This window comes from Trichechus manatus, unplaced genomic scaffold (assembly GCF_000243295.1).
Source record: "Trichechus manatus latirostris isolate Lorelei unplaced genomic scaffold, TriManLat1.0 scaffold00087, whole genome shotgun sequence".
Classification (NCBI taxonomy): domain Eukaryota; kingdom Metazoa; phylum Chordata; class Mammalia; order Sirenia; family Trichechidae; genus Trichechus; species Trichechus manatus.
The window spans coordinates 2,475,763-2,495,903 of record NW_004444023.1 but is presented as its reverse complement, the minus strand read 5'-3'; the positions used below and the strand labels follow the sequence as shown (position 1 = coordinate 2,495,903).

Genomic DNA, 20,141 nt, shown 5'->3' with positions numbered 1-20,141 from the left:
TTTCCCAAGGCTGTGGATTATATACAGTAAAACCTGCAAAAGCTGGAGCCTGTGTAAGGTGGAAACCTGTCAAAGAAGGAAAACTCAAATATTTTCCACTAAAATGAGAGAGAGAAAAGTGGTAAGACTGCACCCTGTCAAAGGCAGAAAGCTTGCAAGACCCAGAAAAACGTGACAGTCGCATTGAGTTCTGGCTTTCACGGATTTCACCGTGTATTTCCTGATTTCCCTCCTGAGACCTCCAATTGATGGTGTCGTAACCCCCTGCCCGTCTTGGTCCCCTACCCTGGAAGTGCTTCACACGGTCACCGTCCTCTGAGCATAGCACCAGGACTGGGCGCAGTCCCACAGGTGCGGCCTGCCCAGGGCCCCCACTCATTTGCCTGCCCCGAAACTTTGCTCTGTGGGCATAGACAGCTGCTGAGGTTGGAGTGCACGTACACAGCCAGCTCTACCCAGTCAGTGGCTCTGAGCATTGTAGAGTGCTTTAGGCGTGCTCTTTGATGTCCCCAGATGTCTATAACTGTGCTTTCTCCCTCTGTTTAGACCTGGGGCTAGGCGCGCTTAAGGTGCCTAAAGAGGCGGACGAAGGAGGCAGGGCCACCTCTGGGAGTGCCAGGAGAGGAAAGCGGCAGCACAGCTCCCCTCAAAACCCACTCCTGGACTGCAGCCTCTGTGGGAAGGTGTTCAGCAGCGCCAGTTCTCTTAGCAAGCACTACCTGACGCACAGCCAGGAGAGGAAGCACGTTTGCAAAATCTGCAGCAAGGCCTTTAAGCGTCAGGACCACCTGTATGTAGGAGTCTGGTCAGGAGGACATCTGTTCCGGGGGCTGGGGGCGGGGGCGTGTGCCTGTGTTCCCCCTTCCCCATTTTTTTCCTTCTTACCGCCCAGATCCACCTGTCCCATCCCTCTGTTGGGTTTTCCCACTTCCTTATCCCCCAAATGTGTGCAACTTGTGGTTAGAAGTGGATTCAGTTCTTCTTATGCTGCCAGTGCTCCATGGGCGGGTTTGGCATGGCCCTGGAGAGGTCGTCCTTCCAAGCCCCCAAATTCACACCAGTGAGGAAACCACTGCTGTGATTTGCAGATGCAATAGCTCGCTCTCGGGGGCACTTTGAGCATGAAGGAAGTTCGACTAACTTTACAGAGGAATATTCTGGAGCCCTGGTGTAGGTGTCAAGGGAGCCGTGGTGGCACAGTGGTTAAGCACTTGGCTGCTAACCAAAAGATTGGCCCTTTAATTTGAACCCACCAGCCAGTCCATGGGAGAAAGATATGGCAGTCTGCTTTCATAAAGATTGCAGCCTAGGAAACCCTATGGGGCAGTTCTGCCCTGTTCTGTAGGGTCACTATGAGTCAGAATTGACTTGACAGGACGAGTTTGGTTTTTGGTTTGGCAGGGGTCTGGGGAAAACATCATTCCATGAGGGATATGTATCAGGATAACACCGGGCCCAAGAGATTTGGAGACGCTTTTTGTTTCTAGAGCATTCGCTAACTTGATTTTCTTTTTTTAACTCCCTTTTTTTTTTAACTCTGGATTTTAAAAAGGAAGCCCATTATAAGAGTTAGGAGCAAACATCGCTTTTGTTCTTAATGTCTTAGAAATGATAAGCTTTTCTTGCTAATGAGGGAAGGGAAGACAGACTTTTTTCAAAGCAAGAGACTTGAAGGTGGGAGGTGAAAACCCCTAGCATTTTCATAGTGCTCCTGGCTCTCACACAGGGCTCCCATTGGCCCATCTTCATTTCGCCCTCTCCACCACACCCCTCCCCAGGAGAAGGAAGGAAATTGCCCACGTCACAAGCTGGTAACAGAGTTGGGGTTAGAGCTTAGTCTAATTCCTTCTCTGGAGTCCTGGGGTGGTGCAAATGGTTAAACGCTGAACTGCTAACCGAAAGTTTGGTGTTTCGAACCCACCCAGAGGCACCTGGGAAGACAGGCCTGGCAGTCTGCTTCCGAAAGTCACAGCCTTGAAAACCCAATGGAGCACAGTTCTACTCTGACACACATGGGGTTGCCATGAGTCGGAGTCAACTCAGCCGTAACTGACAACAATTCCTCTCTGTTGCTTCCCTCGAGTGGAAGGGCTTTATTATTTATTGTGCATACCCCATGTGCCACGTTTACTAGAATTATCCATGGCAGGCCTGTTAGGAACCCAGAGGGGTGATTTACTCATTCATTTACATTTTAGATATTAATGTTAATACACAAAAGGAGCCCTGTTGGTGTAGTACTTAAGCGCTTGGCTGCTAACCGAAAGGTTAGCGCTTCGAACCCACACAGCATCTTCAGGAGAGAAAGACCTGGTGATCTGCTCCTGTAAAGATTACAGCCTGGGAAACCCTGTGGGGCAGTTCTACTCTGTCACAGGGAGTCACTATGAGTCGGAATCGACTCAGCAGCACCTAACAACAGCAACGTCTATATAAATATTATATAAATATAGTGTATATTGGAGCCCTGGTGGTGCAATGTTTAAGAGCTTGGCTGCTAAACAAAAAGCTCAGCAATTCGAATCCACCAGCCGCTCCTTGGAAACCCTATGGGGCAGTTCTGCTCTGTCCTGTAGGGTTGCTACGAATCAGAATGGAAATGGATATAGTGTATATTTATATTTGCTGAAATTATAGGCACATTTGGCTGTTTTCTAGAAAAAGTTTTACTGATTGGACATCTGGAAATTGGCTTCTCTGCTGTGAGGGTCAAGGTGGCTGCCTCCTTACTGAAGGCATCCTGTGGTAAGGTGTAGACTCCCTCGTTAAAGAAGGGGTAATTCCTCAGTTAGCATTTCCAGTGTAACACATGGGTTGCCATGAGTCGGAATAGACTTGATGGCAACAGGTTTGTTTTTTTAATCTGCAGAACTCTAGTTCTGAGGGATGCTAATAGGAGCAACTTGCAAAAACAGTTTTATGGGCAAATAAGTTTGGGAAACATGGAGCGTTAAACAAAGGTTCCTCTTCTCTGTCGCGTGGTTCTTTAATTGCTAATGTGCATTGGGAACCTCCTAGGAGCGAATAGTGTTTTCAAAACTTATTTGCCAACTGAACTGGAGTCCTCGGAGAGGGGCAGCTCTGGGGACTGATGTTCCTTGGGAGCCCACCTTGGGGAACTCTGGCCTGGCTTCTGTTGATTTTTTCAGAGAGGGGTCTGTTTCAAGGTGAGGGAGAGGAGCTTCCAGTGTGAATTGCTGGGCTGGTAGCAAGGTGGTCTTTCCCAGTGGGGGGCCGATGCCGTGTCTGCACTGTGGTGCGTGTGCTGGCCCCTGGGGACATGCATGGGGCCCTGAGGTGGTGTGGCTGGCCGAGGCACTGCTGACCCCCACCTTTGTGTCTGACTCCAGGACGGGGCACATGCTTACCCACCAGAAGACCAAGCCCTTCGTGTGCATCGAGCAGGGCTGCAGCAAGAGCTACTGCGACTACCGCTCGCTGCGCCGCCACTATGAGGTCCAGCACGGCCTGTGCATCCTGAAGGAGGCCCCTCCAGAAGAGGAGTCCTGCGGGGACTCCCCCCACACCCACGAGATGACCAGCCAGCCGACGCCCGGTGGCCTGCGGGCCCTGGTGCCCCCGGAAGCCAGGTCCCCAGGCTCCCTGCTGCCCAACCGGGACCTCCTGCGCTGCATTGTGAGCAGCATCGTGCACCAGAAGATGCCGGCTCCCGGTCCAGCCCCAGGGATGCCCTCAGACCCCGAGGTGAGGGCTGCGACCTGCCTCTGCCCAGCCTCTGCAGGCTCCTCCACCTACACCCCGGCAAACACCCTGGCGAGCACCCCAGCGGCCCTAGGCACTGAGGGTCCTGAGGAGCCTCGTCCCCTGTGCAAGGAGCCAGGCGGTGTCGATGGGTTTGCAGGCGTCCAGCCACGGGTGGGGGAGAATGGGGCCCCCGATGCCCCCGAGGCAGAGCTGCCTGTCCTCCAGCTCCCAGCCACTCTGGAGGGCTGGCCTGACAGCGGGCCCCTGCCTGCCTGCCTGCCTGTGTTCCGAAGCCAGACCATCCCCTCCAGCTCCCAGCCGTCTGGCCCCAACTTCCAGTGGCTCCGGAACCTGCCAGGCTGCCCCAAGAGCAAAGGCAACAACATGTTCGTTGTTCACAAGCCCCCCACGGCACCGTCCCGGGAGGGCTCAGAGTCCAGCCCAGGGCCCAGCAGTGCCTCCCCTGGGGTGGAGGCCTCGTCCAACTCGGGTGCCAGCCTGGAGGACATGCTGCCCTTCCCTGCCGCGCTCCTGAAGGCTCCTGGGGAAGCCTTGAGTGACACCAGAGGTGCCAGTGGGGAAGACGACACCTGGGCCTCCAAGAAGAGCAAGTCTGAGGGTGACTCCTTGTCATGGCAGAGTTCTGGGGAGCCCGGCCCCCAGGACACCCAGAAAGCAGGTGGGCTCCCGGCAGAGGCCACACCACTCTTCCGGCAGCTCTTCCTGAAGTCGCAGGAGTCATTGGTGAGCCACGAGCAGATGCAGGTGTTCCAGATGATCACCAAGTCTCAGCGCATCTTCTCCCACACCCAGATGGCCACTGCCCAGCTCCCTGGGCCTGAGGCCAAGCCAGCCACCCTGAAGCCGCTGCCCGGGCCATGGCCGCAGCAGCCCCCACCGCTGGTGCCCACTGTGGACTCGCTCCATTCAGGTGCGGAAAACCCGGAGCCAGAGGGGTCCCCAGCCCGCAGGAAGAAGTCCATGCCCACCTGTCCCCGGGAGACCTCCCTGGGCAGCACACGACGGGAGGTGAAGGGAGGACCGAAGGTGGCCACCGCTCAGCCATCCCTCGAGTCCTCAGCTCTGGACCCTTCTGCTAACCCGGAAATCTCTTCTCTGGCTAAGCAGCTGCGATCTGTGAAAGGGTCCTTGGACCTGGGGGACATCATCTCCCCCTCATGCCCGAGGCAGAGCCAGCTAGGGGGCGATGAGGTGCCTGGTGCCCAGCTGCCCGGGAAGCAGGCCCAGGCTGAGAATGGTACAGCCTCAGGGGCCATGAAAGGTGACAAGGGCCTGGCCTGCTCCCGGGGTGCGGGCTACAGGCTCTTCTCGGGCAACCCCAGGAGCCAGCGCTTCTCTGGCTTCCGGAAGGAGAAGGTGAAGATGGATATATGCTGTGCGGCATCACCAAGCCAGGTAGCCATGGCCTCCTTCTCTTCAGCTGGGCCCCTGGCAGACCCCCCGCGGGACACCAAGTCCAAGCTGACCATATTCAACAGAATCCAGGTACCTGTGCTCTGGGCGGGGAGGGGGCTGGCCAGTGCCTGAGTGAGGCCAGAGTTTGATTTGTTGCTTACTTTAGCATTTATTAAGGAGCCCTGGTGGTGTAGTGATTAAGTACTCAGCTGCTAACCGAAAGGTGGGCAGTTCAAACCTGCCAGCGCTCCTCAGAAGAAAGATGTGGCAGTCTGCTTCCGTAAAGATTACAGTCTTGGAAACCCTATGGGACAGTTCTGCTCTGTCCTGTGCAGTTGCTATAAGTTAGAACTGATGGCAACGAGTTTAGCATTTATTTTAGTTGTCCAGGCATTTTGTTTATTTCATCTCACTTAACTCTCAGATGAAATTGTACAGAGGGGGAAATGAAGGCTGAGAGAGATGGTGACTTAAAAAAAATTTTTTTTAATCCCCCATAACAGAGTGAGGACTTTACAGAGTTGTCAGAAACATTGTGTCATTTTGTTATGTCATTAAGCTTTCTTTGCTTGCTTGCTTCTTGCCCTGGGTTTTCTTTTGGATTTGCCTCCTTAAATTCTTCAGAGGACGTAAAGGTAGAGATCCCCCTCCCTTAAATATTCCTGCACAAAATGGCCATATATCTTCTCATTGTTAATCACGGGTCCCACAAGTCTTATTGGGGTCCCACCCTTTGCCTGACCCTGCCCAGTACACTGAGTCCCTTCATATATCGTGCTCTGAGGTCCTGGGCTTGGAGAGGTTTGGCCACTTCCTTTAGTGACATGGGTGGTGAGCTCTCTCGTGACTCCAAGTCCAGCACCTTCTTGCCATCCCACAGCTACCTCTTCTTTTTTAACAAACAGCTTTATTAGTCACATGGAAGGAGCCCTGGTGGCACAGTGGTTAAGTGCTCAGCTGCTAACTGAAAGGTCGGAGGTTTGAACCCACCAGTTGCTTCACAGGAGAAAGATGTGACAGTCTGCTTCTGTAAAGATTACAGCCTTGGAAGCCCTATGGGGCAGGTCTGCTCTGTCCTGCAGGATTGCTATGAGTCGGAATCGACTCAATGGCAATTGGTTTTTTTGGTTATTTACATAGGAGCTCTGGTGGTGCAACAATTAAGCACTCACTGCTAACCAAAAGGTTGACAGTCCACCCATCGACTCCGTGGGAGAAAGACCTGGTGATTTGTTTCTGTAAAGATCACAGACTAGAAAACCCTTTGGGGCAGTGCTACTCTGTCACGTGGGTCGCTATGAGTCAGAATCGACTTGATAGTACCCAACAACAACGTTATTCACCTACCATACAATTTACAGTGAAATGTAAATTTTGTTGTTTTTAGTACATTAGCAGAGTTGTGTGTCCATCACCACAATCAATTTTGGAACATTTCCTCACCCTAAAAAGAAACCCTATACCCCTTAGCTGTTATCCCCCAATACCCTCCCTTTTATCTCCCTCAGTCCCTGGCAGCCACAAATCTACTTTCTGTCTCTATATATTTGCCTATTGTGGACATTTCATATGTGGCCATTTGTGACTGACTTGTTTTCACTCAGCATCACGTTTTCAAGCTTCATCAAAGTGGTAGCATGTATCAGAACTTCACTCCTTTTTATGGCTGCATAATGATGTGGATGTACCACATTTTATTTACTCATTCCTCCATTGATGGACATTTGGGTTCATTCCACTTTTTGGCTGTTATGAATAATGCTGCTATGAACATTCCTGTAAAAGTGTTTGTGGGGACATATGTTTTCATGTCTCTTGAATATATGCCTAGGAGCAGAATTGCTGAATCAGGGTTTTCAAGATGAACTCTCTGTTTAATTTTTTGAGGAACTGCCAGACTGTTTTTCACAGCAGCTGTACCATTTCACATTCCCACCAGCATTGTGTAAGGGTTCCAGTTTCTCCACATCCTCACCAACACTTGCTATTATCTGTATTTATTATTATTATTATTCTAGCCATCCTAGTAGGGGTGAAGGGGTATCTCATTGTGTTTTTGGTTTGCATTTCCCTGATGGCTAATGATGTTGAACATCTTGCTGCCCATCTGTTTGTGTTCTTGGAGAAATATCTATTCAGATCCTTTGCCCTTTTTTTCTTTCTTTCTTTCTTTTTTTTGGTGCTTTAGGTGAAAGTTTACAGCTCAGGTTAATTTCTCATACAAAAATTTATACACATATTGTTATGTGACCCTACTTGCAATCCCTATAATGTGACAGCACACCCCCCCTTTCTATCCCTCATTTTCCATGTCCTTTCAACCAGCTCCTATCCCTTTCTGCCTTCTCATCCCGCTTCTGGACAGGAGCTGCCCATTGTTAGTCTTGTGTATCTACTTAAAATAAGAAGCACACTCCTCACGAGTATTATTTTATGTTTTATAGTCCAGCCTAATCTTTATCTGAAGAATTAGCTTCAGGAATGGTTTTAGTTCTGGGTTAACAGAGAGTCTGGGGGCCATGTCTTCTGGGGTCCCTTCAGTCTCAGATAAGCCATTCAGTCTGGTGTTTGCACTAGAATTTGAGTTCTGCACGCCACTTTTCTTCTGCTCCTTCAGGGGCTCTCTGTTGGGTTCCCTGTCAGGGCGGTCATTGGTGGTAGCCGGGCACCATCTCGTTCTTCTGGTCTTAGGCTGATGGAGTCTCTGGTTTATGTGCCTTTGCCCATTTTTTAATTGGGTTATTTGTCTTTTTATTATTGAGCTATAGGAGTTTTTAAGGTGCCCTGGTGGTGCAATGGTTAAGTGCTCAGCTGCTAACCAAAAGGTCAGTGGTTTGAACCAGCCACTCTGTGGGAGAAAGATGTGGCAGTCTGCTCCCATAAAGGTTACAGATTTGGAAACCCTGTGGGGCAGTTCTACTCTGCCTGTTGGGTTGCTATGAGTCAGAATCGACTCTATAGCAGTGGGTTTGGTTTGGTAAGAGTTCTTTATATATTCTGGATACAAGTCCCTTATCAGGTATGTTGCTGTTGTTAGGTGCTGTCGAGTTGACTTTTGACTCATAGTGACCCCACGTGTCAGAGTAGAACTACCCTGTGGGATTTTCTTGGCTGTAATCTTTATGAAAGAAACCCTGGTGGCGTAGTGGTTAAGAGTTTGGCTGCTAACCAAGAGGTTGGCAGTTCGAATCCACCAGGCGCTCTTTGGAAACACTATGAGGCAGTTCTACTCTGTCCTGTAGAGTCACTATGAGTCCAAGTCGACTTGACAGCAACGGGTTTTAATCTTTATGGAAGCAGATCGCCAGGTCTTGCTCCCATGGAGCCGATGGGTGGGTTTAAACCACCAGCCTTTTGGTTAGCAACTAAGTACTTAGCTTTTGCGCCACCAGGGCTCCTTTAGAATTAGCAAAATTTGTCACCCATTCTGTGGCTTGTCACTTTCTTGTTGGTGTTCTTTGAATCACAGAAATTTTTAATTTTGATGATGTCCAGTTCATCTATTGTGTGTGTGTGGGTGTGTGCGTGCTTTGATGTCATCTAAGAAACCATTGCCTAATCCAAAGTCACGAAGAATCACACCTACATTTTCTTCTAAGAGTTTGATAGTTTTACTCTTCCATGCCCTTTCATTTCTGGTGTTAGCTCAGCTGTCCTCTCATCCTCAGGGTGGAAATATCTACAGGCTCCCTCATCCGGTGAAGGAAGAGAGTGCAGCGGGTGGATGGTAAGTGAAGTCGTCCTGACTGCCGCTCAGGAGTGCCCTTGTGGCTTTCGTGTGTTGGCCCTGGTGAGTGAGCTCTGGGTGCTTTCAGTCCTGAGAAGTGTGGGCCGGGCCATAAAGCGCTGGGGGCTCAGCCTGCGTTCCTTAGGGTTTATCAGGAGTCTTCAGGGAGCCAGACTTCAACAACAACAAAAGCCCAGTGATCGGGGGCAGAGTCCCATCCTACCATTCTCCCCTCCCGCCACATCTACCCACAGTGACCAGCAAAACGGGAGTCCTGCCGACCGGACAGAGCCAAGGAACACTCACGTCTGCAAGAACTGCAGCCAGATGTTTTACACCGAGAAGGGCCTGAGCAGCCACTTGTGTTTCCACAGCGACCAGTGGCCGTCACCGCCTGGGAAGCAGGAGCAGCAGGTGAAGGGGTGCGGGCAGCAGGTTCTCTGGGGATGGGGTTTCCAGCAGACTGGGGGAGTAAATGCCTCGAGGTTTGCGCCAGCTTTTCTGACCATCCTTGTGAGCAGCTCTTATTTTCTGCAACTACTATTTTTCTCGGAATCCCTGGGTGGTGAAAATGGTTAATGTGCTTAGCTGCTAACCAAAAGGTTGGAGTTTTGAGTCCACCGAGAGATGCCTCTGAAAAAAGGCCCGGTGATCTACTGAAAAATCAGCCACTGGAAACCCTGTGGAGCACAGTTCTACTCTGATGCACATGGCATTTCTGGGAGTCCAAATCAGCTGGACTGGTTAGTGGTTATAGTTTCTCTTTAAGAGCTGTCTGTTCTCCACGTCTAGGTGTTCGGCTCGGAGTTTTGCAAGCCACCGAGACAGGTGCTGAGGCCAGATGGGGATGGGCAGAGTCCCCCAGGGGCCAAGAAGTCCGTGGACAATGCAGCAGCAGCCCCTCTGGTGATCCCTGTGTCAGTACCTGTGGCCCCAGGGACCCGGCTCCCAGGGAGCGGAGCCAAGGTGGGTATAGATGCTTCTCCTGCTCTCACCACCTGTTGATGGAAGCTGTGGGGAAAACCCAAACCAAATACCAACAAAAGTCCTGACTCTAGAAGGTGGTTTACTCATTCATTCATTCAACATTCACTGAGTTTCCTCTGTGCTCAGCACTGTGCTAGGCAGTATTGGGGATATAGCCGTGACCATGACAGCCTGGTCCTGCCCTCTCAGGGTTCCCAGTTGAGTGGGGGGAGTTGAGGGAACTCAGATGGGCACCTAACCCAGCCTGAGGAAGTCAGGGAGGGCTTCCTGGAGGAGGGGACATCGGAGCTGAGACATGGAGGATGAAGACGAGGGAGCCTGGCAGAGGGGAGGGGAGATTGCTTGGAGGTGAGCCAGAGCATTGCAGGTTCAAGGAATGGGTCTTGTGGGACTTATCTCTTCAGCTAGTACTGGAGGACACCCCGCCCGCCCTGCCACGAGAGGATCATGCTGGGCTTGGGGACAGAGTACGTGGACCTGAAGGTTGCCTGAGTCCGTGATTGAGTCCTGTTGTTTGTCTCACAGGAGCTGTTATCATTTTGTCGCTTCCACTGTATCCCCGGTCCCCACTTCTTACGTGTCAGTCATTGTAACAACTGATACTGTCCTTTCACAGTTCCAGAATCCTCCGAGTTGGGGCCCCTCCTGGGGGCATGGGTGTATGTGCAGGCTGCAGCCTTGAATGTCCCCAGGCACAGAGTCCCGGGCCTGCCTCCGGCCTGGTCGCCCTGGACAGTGCGCCGTGGACCCTCCTCAGCCTCCTTGCCGCAGGCTCCTGGCATACAGGCTTGGTGTGTGGGTCAGATTCCCTCTGTCTCCATGGTCAGAGCCCCTCACCCCTCTGGTGCCATCGCCAAGACTGAGCAGTGCACTGGGTGGCCACGTGACCACCTGCAATCCCGAACGCTCTTCTCCAGGGACAAGAGAAAGACGGGGAGGAGAGAGACAGCAAGGAGAGCAGCCAACACAGAAAGCGGAAGAAGCGCCCCCAACCCAAGACACTGTTCATCCCTCCTCCACCCTCCACGTTTGGGGAGCCAGGCCCTGGAGGGTGCCACCAGAGCTGCCTGCGGTCCCCAGTGTTCCTGGTGGACCAGCTCCTGAAGGGCCTATTCCAGTGCTCCCCCTACACGCCGCCCCCCATGCTCAGCCCCATCCGGGAGGGCTCAGGGTTGTACTTCAATACCCTCTGTTCCACAGCAGCGCAGGCTGGCCCCGACAAGCTCTTCAACACTGTGCTTGGTGAGTGAGGCTGCCCCCCTCTCTGGATGCATCACGTGGTGGGTCTCCTGTGCACAGATGCCCACCCCCCTGTAGCGTTTGGTCTAGCAATTCTCTCTGACCTGTAGGTGTGCCTGGTCTGAGGGTCCAATAGCTGTTCAGAGGTATCCCAGGACAGTTCTGGGACCAGCAGCCTTGTAGGTGCTTAGAGTTTTACAGCTGGAAAGAAAATATAGAGACCATTTAGCCTGACCACCCTTCTGCCCTTCTATGTGATTTTTTGAATAGCGTTTTTGAGATATAATTCATCTACCATGCAAGTCACCCACTTAAAGTGTACAAATCAATGTTTTTTTAGTATATTCACAGGGTTGTACACCCACCCATCACCACAATCTAACTTTAGAGCAATTTGATCACTCCAAAAAGAAGCATCACCCTCATTAGCAGACACCTGTCCATCCTCCTATATCCTCAACTCCTGGCAACGTTGAATCTGCTTTCTGTCTCTATAGATTTACCTATTCTGGACATTTTATATAAATGGAATCAGACAATATGTGGCCTTTTGTGTCTTGACTTCTTTCATTCAGCATCATGTTTTCTAGGTTCATTCATGCTGTAGCATGTATTAGTATTTCATTCCTTTCTATAGTTGAATAAAAAGATGCTTTAGCTGCATCTCCTAAGTTTTAATATGCTGTGTTTTTAATCTTCATTCCTCAAAGTATTTTTAAATTTCTCTTATGATTTCTTTTTTGATGCATTGATTATTTAGGAGTATATTGTTGAATTTCTACAGATTAGTGGATTTTCCAAATTTCCTTCTGTAATTAATTTCTAATTTAATTCCATTGTGGCCACAGAACTGACTATGTTTTATGGCCAAGGAGCCCTGGTGGCGCAGTGGTTAAAGTGATTGACTGCTAACTGAAAGGTCAGCATTTTGAAACCACCAGCGGCTCCATGGGAGAAAGATGTGGCAATCTGCTTCCATAGAGATTTACAGCCTGTGGGGTCGCTATAAGTCGGAATTGACTCAACGGCAGTGGGTTTGGTTTTGGCTAGTTTAATGGCCTAGGATAATACAGTCTGTCCTGGAGAATGTTCCATGTGCTCTTAAGAAGAATATATATTCTACTGATGTTGGGTGAAATGTTCTATAGATGTCTGTTAGATCTCATTGATTTTATAGAATTACTCAAGTCTTCTATTTCTTGATTGATCTGCCTAGTTGTTCTTTCCGTTATTGAAAGTATTGAAATTTACAACTATTATTGTTCAGTTGTCTGTCTCACCCTTCAATTCTGTCAGTTTTTGCTTCATATATTTTGGGACTTTGTTAGATGCATTTATATTTATAATTGTTATTTGTATCTGATGATCTAACCCCTTTATCATTATGATGTTTCTCTTTATCTCCAGTAATATTTTTTAAAGTCTAATTTGTCTAATATTAGTATAGCCTTTTCTGATTGTTGTTTGCATAATATATCTTTTCCTGTTCTTTTATGTTCAACCTATATGTATCTTTGAATCTAAATTGTCTCCTATAGACAGCATTAGTTGGATCATTTTTTTTTTTGTTCATCCAATCTGACAGTCACTGTCTGTTGATTGGATTGTTTAATCAATTTATATTTAATTTTATTATTGATATGGTTGGGTTTATAGCTGCCATTTTGCTTTTTGTTTTTTTTGTCTTATGTCTTTGTCTTTTTTCCCCCGTCCTTCCTTTACTGCTTTCTTTTGCATTAAGTGATTATTTTCTAGTGAGACATTTTAATTCCTTTAATGATCTTTTCACTGTTTTTTAAGTCATCTTCTTAGTGGTTGCTCTACGGTTAACAGTATACATCTTTAAAATCTGCTTCAGATTTGTACTAAATTACAGTGAGATATAAAAACATTACACAGCCACCACCTGTCTATCAGCGGAGGCTTGCGGGTTGCTGTGATGCTGACCAGGTTTCTGCAGAGCTTCTAGACTAAGACAGGAGGAAGAAAGGCCTAGCGATCTACTTCCAAAAAATCAGCCAGTGAAAACCCTTCGGATCACCATAGTCCAATCCTGTTGTGCATGGGGTTGCCATGAGTCGGGGGCCAGCTCAGTGGCAGCTAACAATAACAATGAAACAATATGCCTGTAGAGCTTTGTTCTGTCTCCCCTCCCTCTTGTAAAAAAATTTTTGTTGTGCTTTAGGTGAAACTTTACAGCGCAAATTAGTTTCTCATTCAGAATTTATACATGAATTGTTTTGTGACATTGGTTGCAATCCCCACAACAGTGCACTCTCCCTTTCCACCCTGGGTTCCCTTTGTCCATGCATCCAGTTTTCCTGTCCCTCCCTGCCTTCTCATCTTTGCTTTTGCACACCACAGGTGTTGCCCATTTGGTCTCATATACTTGACGTTGCTTACGTGTGTCATTGTTTGTTTTATAGGCCTGTCTAATCTTTGGCTGAAAGATGGACTTTGGGAGTGGCTTCAGTTCTGAGTTAGCAGGGTGTCCAGGGGCCATAGTCTCAGGGGTTCCTCCAGTCTCTGTCAGACCAGTAAGTCTGGTCTTTTTTGTGAATTTGAATTTTGTTCTCCATTTTTCTCCTGCTCTGTCTGGGACCCTCTATTGTGATCCCTGTCAGAGCGGTTGGTGATGGTAGCTGGGCACCATCTAGTTCTTCTGGACTCAGGCTAGTGGATGTTGTTGTTCATGTGGTCCATTAGTCCTCTGGACTGATATTTTCCTTGTGTGTTTCGTTTTCTGTATTCTGCTTTGCTCCAGATGAGATGGGACCAATAGATGTATCTTAGATGGCCACCCACAAACTTTTAAGACTCCAGATGCTACTCACCAAAGTAGGATGTAGAACATTTTCTTTATGAACTATATTATGCGAATTGACCTAGATGTCCTCTTAGACCATAGTCCCCAGCCCTCAGCCCCAGTAACTCGGTCCCTCAAGGTATTTGAATGTGTCTAGGAAGCTTCTATGACTTCGCCTTCATCAGGTTATACTGACCTCCCCTATATCGTGTACATCTTCCCCTTCACCAAAGTTGGCGCTTGTCTACTGTCTAGTTAGTATTTTTCCTCCCCATCCCTCCCCACCATCATAACCATCAAAGATTGTTTCTTTCTTTCTGTGCGTAAACCTTTTCTTGAGTTTTTATAATAGTGGTCTCATACAATATTTGTCCTTTTGTGATTGACTTATTTCACTCAGCATAATGCCCTCCAGATTCATCAATTTTATGAGATGTTTTGCGCATTCATCACTGTTCTTTATCGTTTTGTAGTATTTCATTGTGTGTATGTACCATAATTTGTTTGTTCATTCATCTGTTGTTGGACATTTAGGTTATTTCCATCTTTTTGCTTTTGTAAATAATGCTGCAGTGAACATGAGGGTGCATATATGTCTATTTATGTGATGGCTCTTATTTCTCTAGGATATATTTCCAGGAGTGGGATTGCTGGATCATATGATATTTCTATTTCTACTTTTTTAAGGAGGCACCATAATGTTTTCCAAAGTGGACCTCTTCCCCTTTTTGGTGTTACTATTTTTATATACATTGCATCTATATATATTTGAAACCCAACAGTACATTGTTAAGATTGCTGTTCTTGTTAGGTGCCATTGAGTAGATTTCATCTCAGAGGGACCCCACGTGACATAGTAGAACTGCTCCATAGGGTTTTCTGGGCTGAAATCTTTATGGGAGCAGGTTGCCAGGTCTTTCTCTCATGGAACTGTTGGGTGGGTTTGCACTGCAAATCTTTGGTTAGCAACTGAGTGCTTAACTGTTGCACAGCCAGGGCTCCTTGTCATAATTATTACTTCATGTGATTTTATGTCATTTAAAAAAGCGGATAAAGGAGAGCAAGCATGTATTTATGTTGTTATTGTTGTTGCGTGCTGTTAAGTTGATTCTGACTCATATATTTACAGTTTGTTATATCCACCTTCTTATTTACCATTTTTGGTACTCTTCATCTGCTCCTGTGGATTCAAGTTACCATCTGGTGTCATTTCTTTACTCCAGTACAGCTTTGTTCCCATTTGCCTCTTCTGTGCTATTACTGTCAAATACATTACATTTCTATATGTTAGAAGGCCACAATACATACTGTTTTGTGCAATTGCTTTTTAAATAATTTAAGAGAATGAAAGACAAGAAATGTAATTATAGTGTCTTTTGTAATTACCTACATAATTACATTCACCACTGCTCTTTGTTTTTGTTTTTTTTTTCCAAGTAGTTTCAAATTACTGTCTGGCATCACTAGCTTTCATCCTAGAGAACTTTTTTTTTTTTTTAACTATTTTTTAAGATTAGCCTTATTGAGATATAATTCATATGCTATACAATTCATCCCTTTAAAGTGTACAATTCAATGGTTTTTAGTATATTCACAGAGTTGTACAACTTCCACCACCACAATCAATTTTAGTACATTTTCGTCACTCCAAAAGAAAATCCCATACTCATCAGCAGTCACTCCTATTCCTGCCTTCCCCTGCCCTAGGTAACCAATAATCTACTTTCTGTTTCTATGGATTTGTCTATTCTGAACATTTGTATAAATTGAGTCATACGGTATGTGGTCCTTTGTGTCTGGTTTCTTTTACTTAGCATAATGTTTCTATGGTTCATCCACGTTGGGAGCATATATCAATACTTCATTCCATTTTATTGCCAAATAATTTTGCATCTTTACTGTTTCTTGTAAGGTAAGACTGCTAGCAATAAATTCTCTAAACTTTTCTTTTTCTGGGAATGTCTTTATTTCACTTCCATTATTGAAAGATAGTTTGTTGAGTATAAGATTCTTGGTTGACAGTTTTTACTTGCAGCCCTTTGAATATGTCATCCCACTGCCTTCTGACCGCCATTGTTTCTTCTGAGAAGTCAGCTATTGATCTTGTTGGAGTTCTCTTGTACGTGATGAGTTGTGTTCCTCTTACTACTTTTTATCTTTATCTTTGACTTTCCACATTTTGACTATGATGTGTCTGGATTTGGATCTTTTTGTGTTTATCCTATTTGGAGTTTATGGAGCTTTTTGGATGTGTAGATTAATGATATTTATCAAATTTGGGAAGTTTTCGGCCATTATTTCTTCAAAAAAATTTTTTTATCCCTTTCTTTCTTCTCTCCCCCTGATTTCCCATTACATGTGTACTGGTGTGCTTGATGGTGTCCCACGTTTCTTTTTTTTTTTTTGCATATTATGTTTTAGGTGAAAGTTTACACAGCAAATTAGGTTTCCATTAAAAAAATTTTGTACAGATTGTTAAGTGACATTGGTTACAATTTTTGCAGTGTGTCAGCATTCTTAACTATTTCCATTCTGTTTGTTCGGTTTCCATTTGTCTAGGTTTTCTGCCCCTCCTTGCCTTCTCATATTTGCTTTTGGGTAAATGTTGACTGTTTGGTCTCATATAGTTGATTGTTTAAGGAAGCACATTCCTCATGGGTAATACTGTTTATTTTATAAGCCAGTGTATTATTTGGCTGAAAGGACACTTCGGGAGTGGCTTCAGTTCCAAGTTAAAAAAGGGTATCTTAGGGTGATAGTCTCAGGTTCCGCTAGCCTCTTATCAGTCCAGTAAGTGTGGTCTTTTTTAGAAATTTGAGTTTCATTCTATATTTTTCTCTCATTCTACCCAGGACCTTCTTTTGTGTCCCTGGTCAGAACAGTTGGTCATGGTAGCAAGGCACTGTCTAGTTCTTCTGCTCTCATGCTGTAAGGGGCAGTGGTTGATGTGGGCTGTTAGTCCTGTGGACTGGTTTCTTCTTTGATCTTTGGTTTCCTTCACTCTTCTTTGCTCCAGACAGGAAGAGACCAATAGTATCTTATATGGCTGCTTGCAGGCTTTCAAGACCCCAAAAGCTACTAACCAAAGTAGGATTAGAACATTATCTTTATGAACTATGTTATGCCAGTTGACTGAGTTGTCCCACGAGAGTATCATCCTAAGCCCTTTAACCCAGTAAACCAATCCTGTGAGGTGTTTGAATATGTCTAGGAGGTCTCTGTAACTCTGCCCCCTATGTGCTTTGTTATATATATATGAACGTATATGTAGCACATCCAAACATGTATATTCTTATTCCTACAAATATATCTATATATGCACATACGTGTATTCACATATACCTTCCTATACACATGTAGCAAACATGTCTGCCTCTATACCACACACATATTTTGTTGGTTGTTACTATTGTTGTTGTAAAACTATACATTATAACATTTACTGTAATTGTCCTTTATTCTTGCGTACCTCTCAGTGTCTTAATTTACCTTGGTCAAGTTATGTTGACTTCCCCTATATTGTGTATTGCCTTTTGCATCACCAGAAATAACAGATGTCTACTATCTAGCAAGTGATTCCCCCATTTCCTCCTCCCACCCCTGGTAACCGTCAAAGAACATTGTTTTTTGTGTGCATCCCTATTCTTGACTTTTTATAAACGTGAGACCATACAATATCTTTCCTTTTGTGATTGATGTATTTCACTCAGCATAATGTCCTCCAGATTCGTCCATGTTATAAGATGTTTTGCGGACTCATCATTGTTCTTTACAGTTGTATAGTATTCCATTGTAGGTATGTACCGTGATTTGTTTATCCGTTCATCTGTTGATGGGCACTTAGGTTGTTTCCATCTTATTGCTATTGTGTGAATGATGCTGCAATGAACATGGGTGGGTTTATCTCTGTCTGTGTTACTGCTCTTATATCTCTAGGGTATATACCGAGGGATGGGATTGCTGGATCATACGGTATTTCTATTTCTAGCTTTTTGAGGAAGTGCCGTACTGTTTTCCATAGTGGTTGTACCATTTTATAGTCCTACCAGCAGTGTGTAAGAGTTCCAATCTCCCCACAACCTCACCAGCATTTGTTGTTTTCTGTTTTTCTGATCAGTGCCATTTTTGCAGGGTTAAGATGGTATCTCATTGTAGTTTTTATTTGCATCTCTCTAATAATGGCTAATGATTGTGAGCATCTCTTCTTGTGTTTCTTAGCTGCCTAAATGTCCTCTTTGATGAAGTGTCTGTTCATGTCCTTCGCCTATTTTTTTATTGGATTGTTTCGTCTTTTTGTTGTTGAGTTGTTGAAGTATTCTGTGTATTTTAGAGATTAGATCCTTGTCAGGTACATTGTTGCCAAAGATTTTTTCCCAGTCTGTAGGTTCTCTTTTTGCTTTTTTGGTAAAATCTTTTTTGATAAGCATAATATTTAATTTTAATTTTTGGGAAATTTTCAGGCATTATTTCTTCAAATATTTTTTTCTGTCACTTTCTTTCTCCTCTCCTTCTGATTTCCCATTACATGTATATTGGTGTGCTTGATGGTGTCCCACATTTTTCTGAGGATCTGTTTATTTTTCTTCATTCTTTTTTCTCTCTGTTCTTCAAATTGCATAATCTGTATTGGTATATCTTCAGGTTTGCTGGTTATTTCTTCTGTAAGCTCAAATCTACTGTTGAGCCCCTCTAGTGAATTTTTTCATTTTGGTCATTATACTTTTTAACTGCAGATTTTCCTTCCGGTTCTTTCTTTATAATTTCTATCTTTGTATTGATATTCTGTATTTGACGAGACATTGTCACTTTAACTCACTTCACTTCAATAAGCATGGTTACCTTTAGTTCTCTGAACGTATTTATAATAGCTGCTTTGAAGTGTTTGTTAAGTCTAACATCTGGGCCCCTTCAAAAGCATTTTCTATTGCTTGCTTTTTTTCCCTCTGTGTATGGGTCACACTTTCCTATTTATTTGCATAGCCCATATTTTTTTGTTACAAACTGGTCATTTTAGATAATATATTGTAGCAGTTTTGAATATCGATATCCTCTCCGTGGGAATTTTGTTGTTGTTGTTTGTTTGGTCTTTTGTTTCTTTGTTTATTACTTCGGCTGAACTAATTCTGCAAAGTCTATTTCCCCCATAGTGTACATCCTCTGATATTCATGCTCAGATTTCCCCACTTCTTTTTATCTTTTAGCCTGGCTCCTAGGGTTTGCCCCCAGGTAAGCATAAGCAATTTATCGTTCTGAGGTAGTACTTAAGTCTCCTTGGCCAGTCAGATTTTTACCCTTTATCATTGGATGTGTGTGTGGCTTGGAGGCTCCTGTCACAGGTCAGGGGTATTACGTTTTTGGCCCACATTCAGCCAGGGACTAGTATCTTGGTGGCTCCCTCTCTCCTGAGTGGGCCTTAGACATACACTTAGTGCTCTAGACTGCCAAGGAGCCATGTGATTTTATTGTTAAGCCTGGCTTCCTAGAAATTGCATCTGGCTGGAGTAGCTTATTGTATATTCAGTTTTTGGCCAGAGGTCGCGTGTAAGCCCTCTGTGCCGGCGAGGCTTCTGCCCAGTGTTGATAGTCTGTGTGCAGTTTAGGGGAAGCTTTCCCATCTGCTTACATCCTGCTCTGATGGCTCCTGAGTAGTGCAGCCCAGTGCATGCGCCCAGCTTTCCGGACCCCCAGGGCTGACTGTGGCCCCAGGAGGCCTCTTCTTGGCTGTCTCTTTCCCTGGTTCTCCATTAAACTTGCAGCTGCTCTGCCATTTTGTGGTATCATGGCACTACCAGCTTCCTCTTAATTGCACTCCACCAGGATCTCCATTGTTTTCAACAATGCCCTTTGGCATGGAGTTCTCCACACTCTGTACCAAATAAAGGCAGTTGTTTGAGGCAGAGCTGTGGAGCTTTTGATCCTTATGACCTACTTTCCCCTGGATGGAGTCCTCCAACACTTCACTGGAGCTGGGGGCAGGGACTTTTCTCAGAGGAGCCCCTCCCTGCCTCTGTGAGTAGATACTGGGTGGGAGTGGTAGCCCCTGGTCCTCTCAGTTTGCCCCTTCTAGCATGGAACCTCTACCCTATGAATGAGCTTGGACAGGGACAATTGGGGTCCCAGTATTCTCAGCCATTCATGCCTGAGGTAGCTCTTCCACCATGAGAGTGGAGGCTGGATTGGTGAAGAGTCCCCAAGTCCTCTAAGCTACATGTGCTTGGACTAGAGTTTCTGTAATATGAGGCTGGGGAGTGAGAAACACCA

The 20,141-nt window shown here is 46.0% G+C and overlaps 1 protein-coding gene across 1 annotated transcript in view; it reads left to right on the top strand.

Moving 5' to 3' along the window:
• Positions 1–20,141, top strand: part of ZNF541 (zinc finger protein 541) — a 49,539-nt gene that overhangs the window by 15,354 nt on the left and 14,044 nt on the right. The window contains exons 3-8 of the mRNA XM_004381616.2: positions 547–790; positions 3,351–5,211; positions 8,790–8,848; positions 9,103–9,262; positions 9,641–9,814; positions 10,753–11,077. Coding sequence (XP_004381673.1) covers positions 547–790; positions 3,351–5,211; positions 8,790–8,848; positions 9,103–9,262; positions 9,641–9,814; positions 10,753–11,077 — 2,823 coding nt within the window. The remainder of the gene's footprint in view (positions 1–546; positions 791–3,350; positions 5,212–8,789; positions 8,849–9,102; positions 9,263–9,640; positions 9,815–10,752; positions 11,078–20,141) is intronic.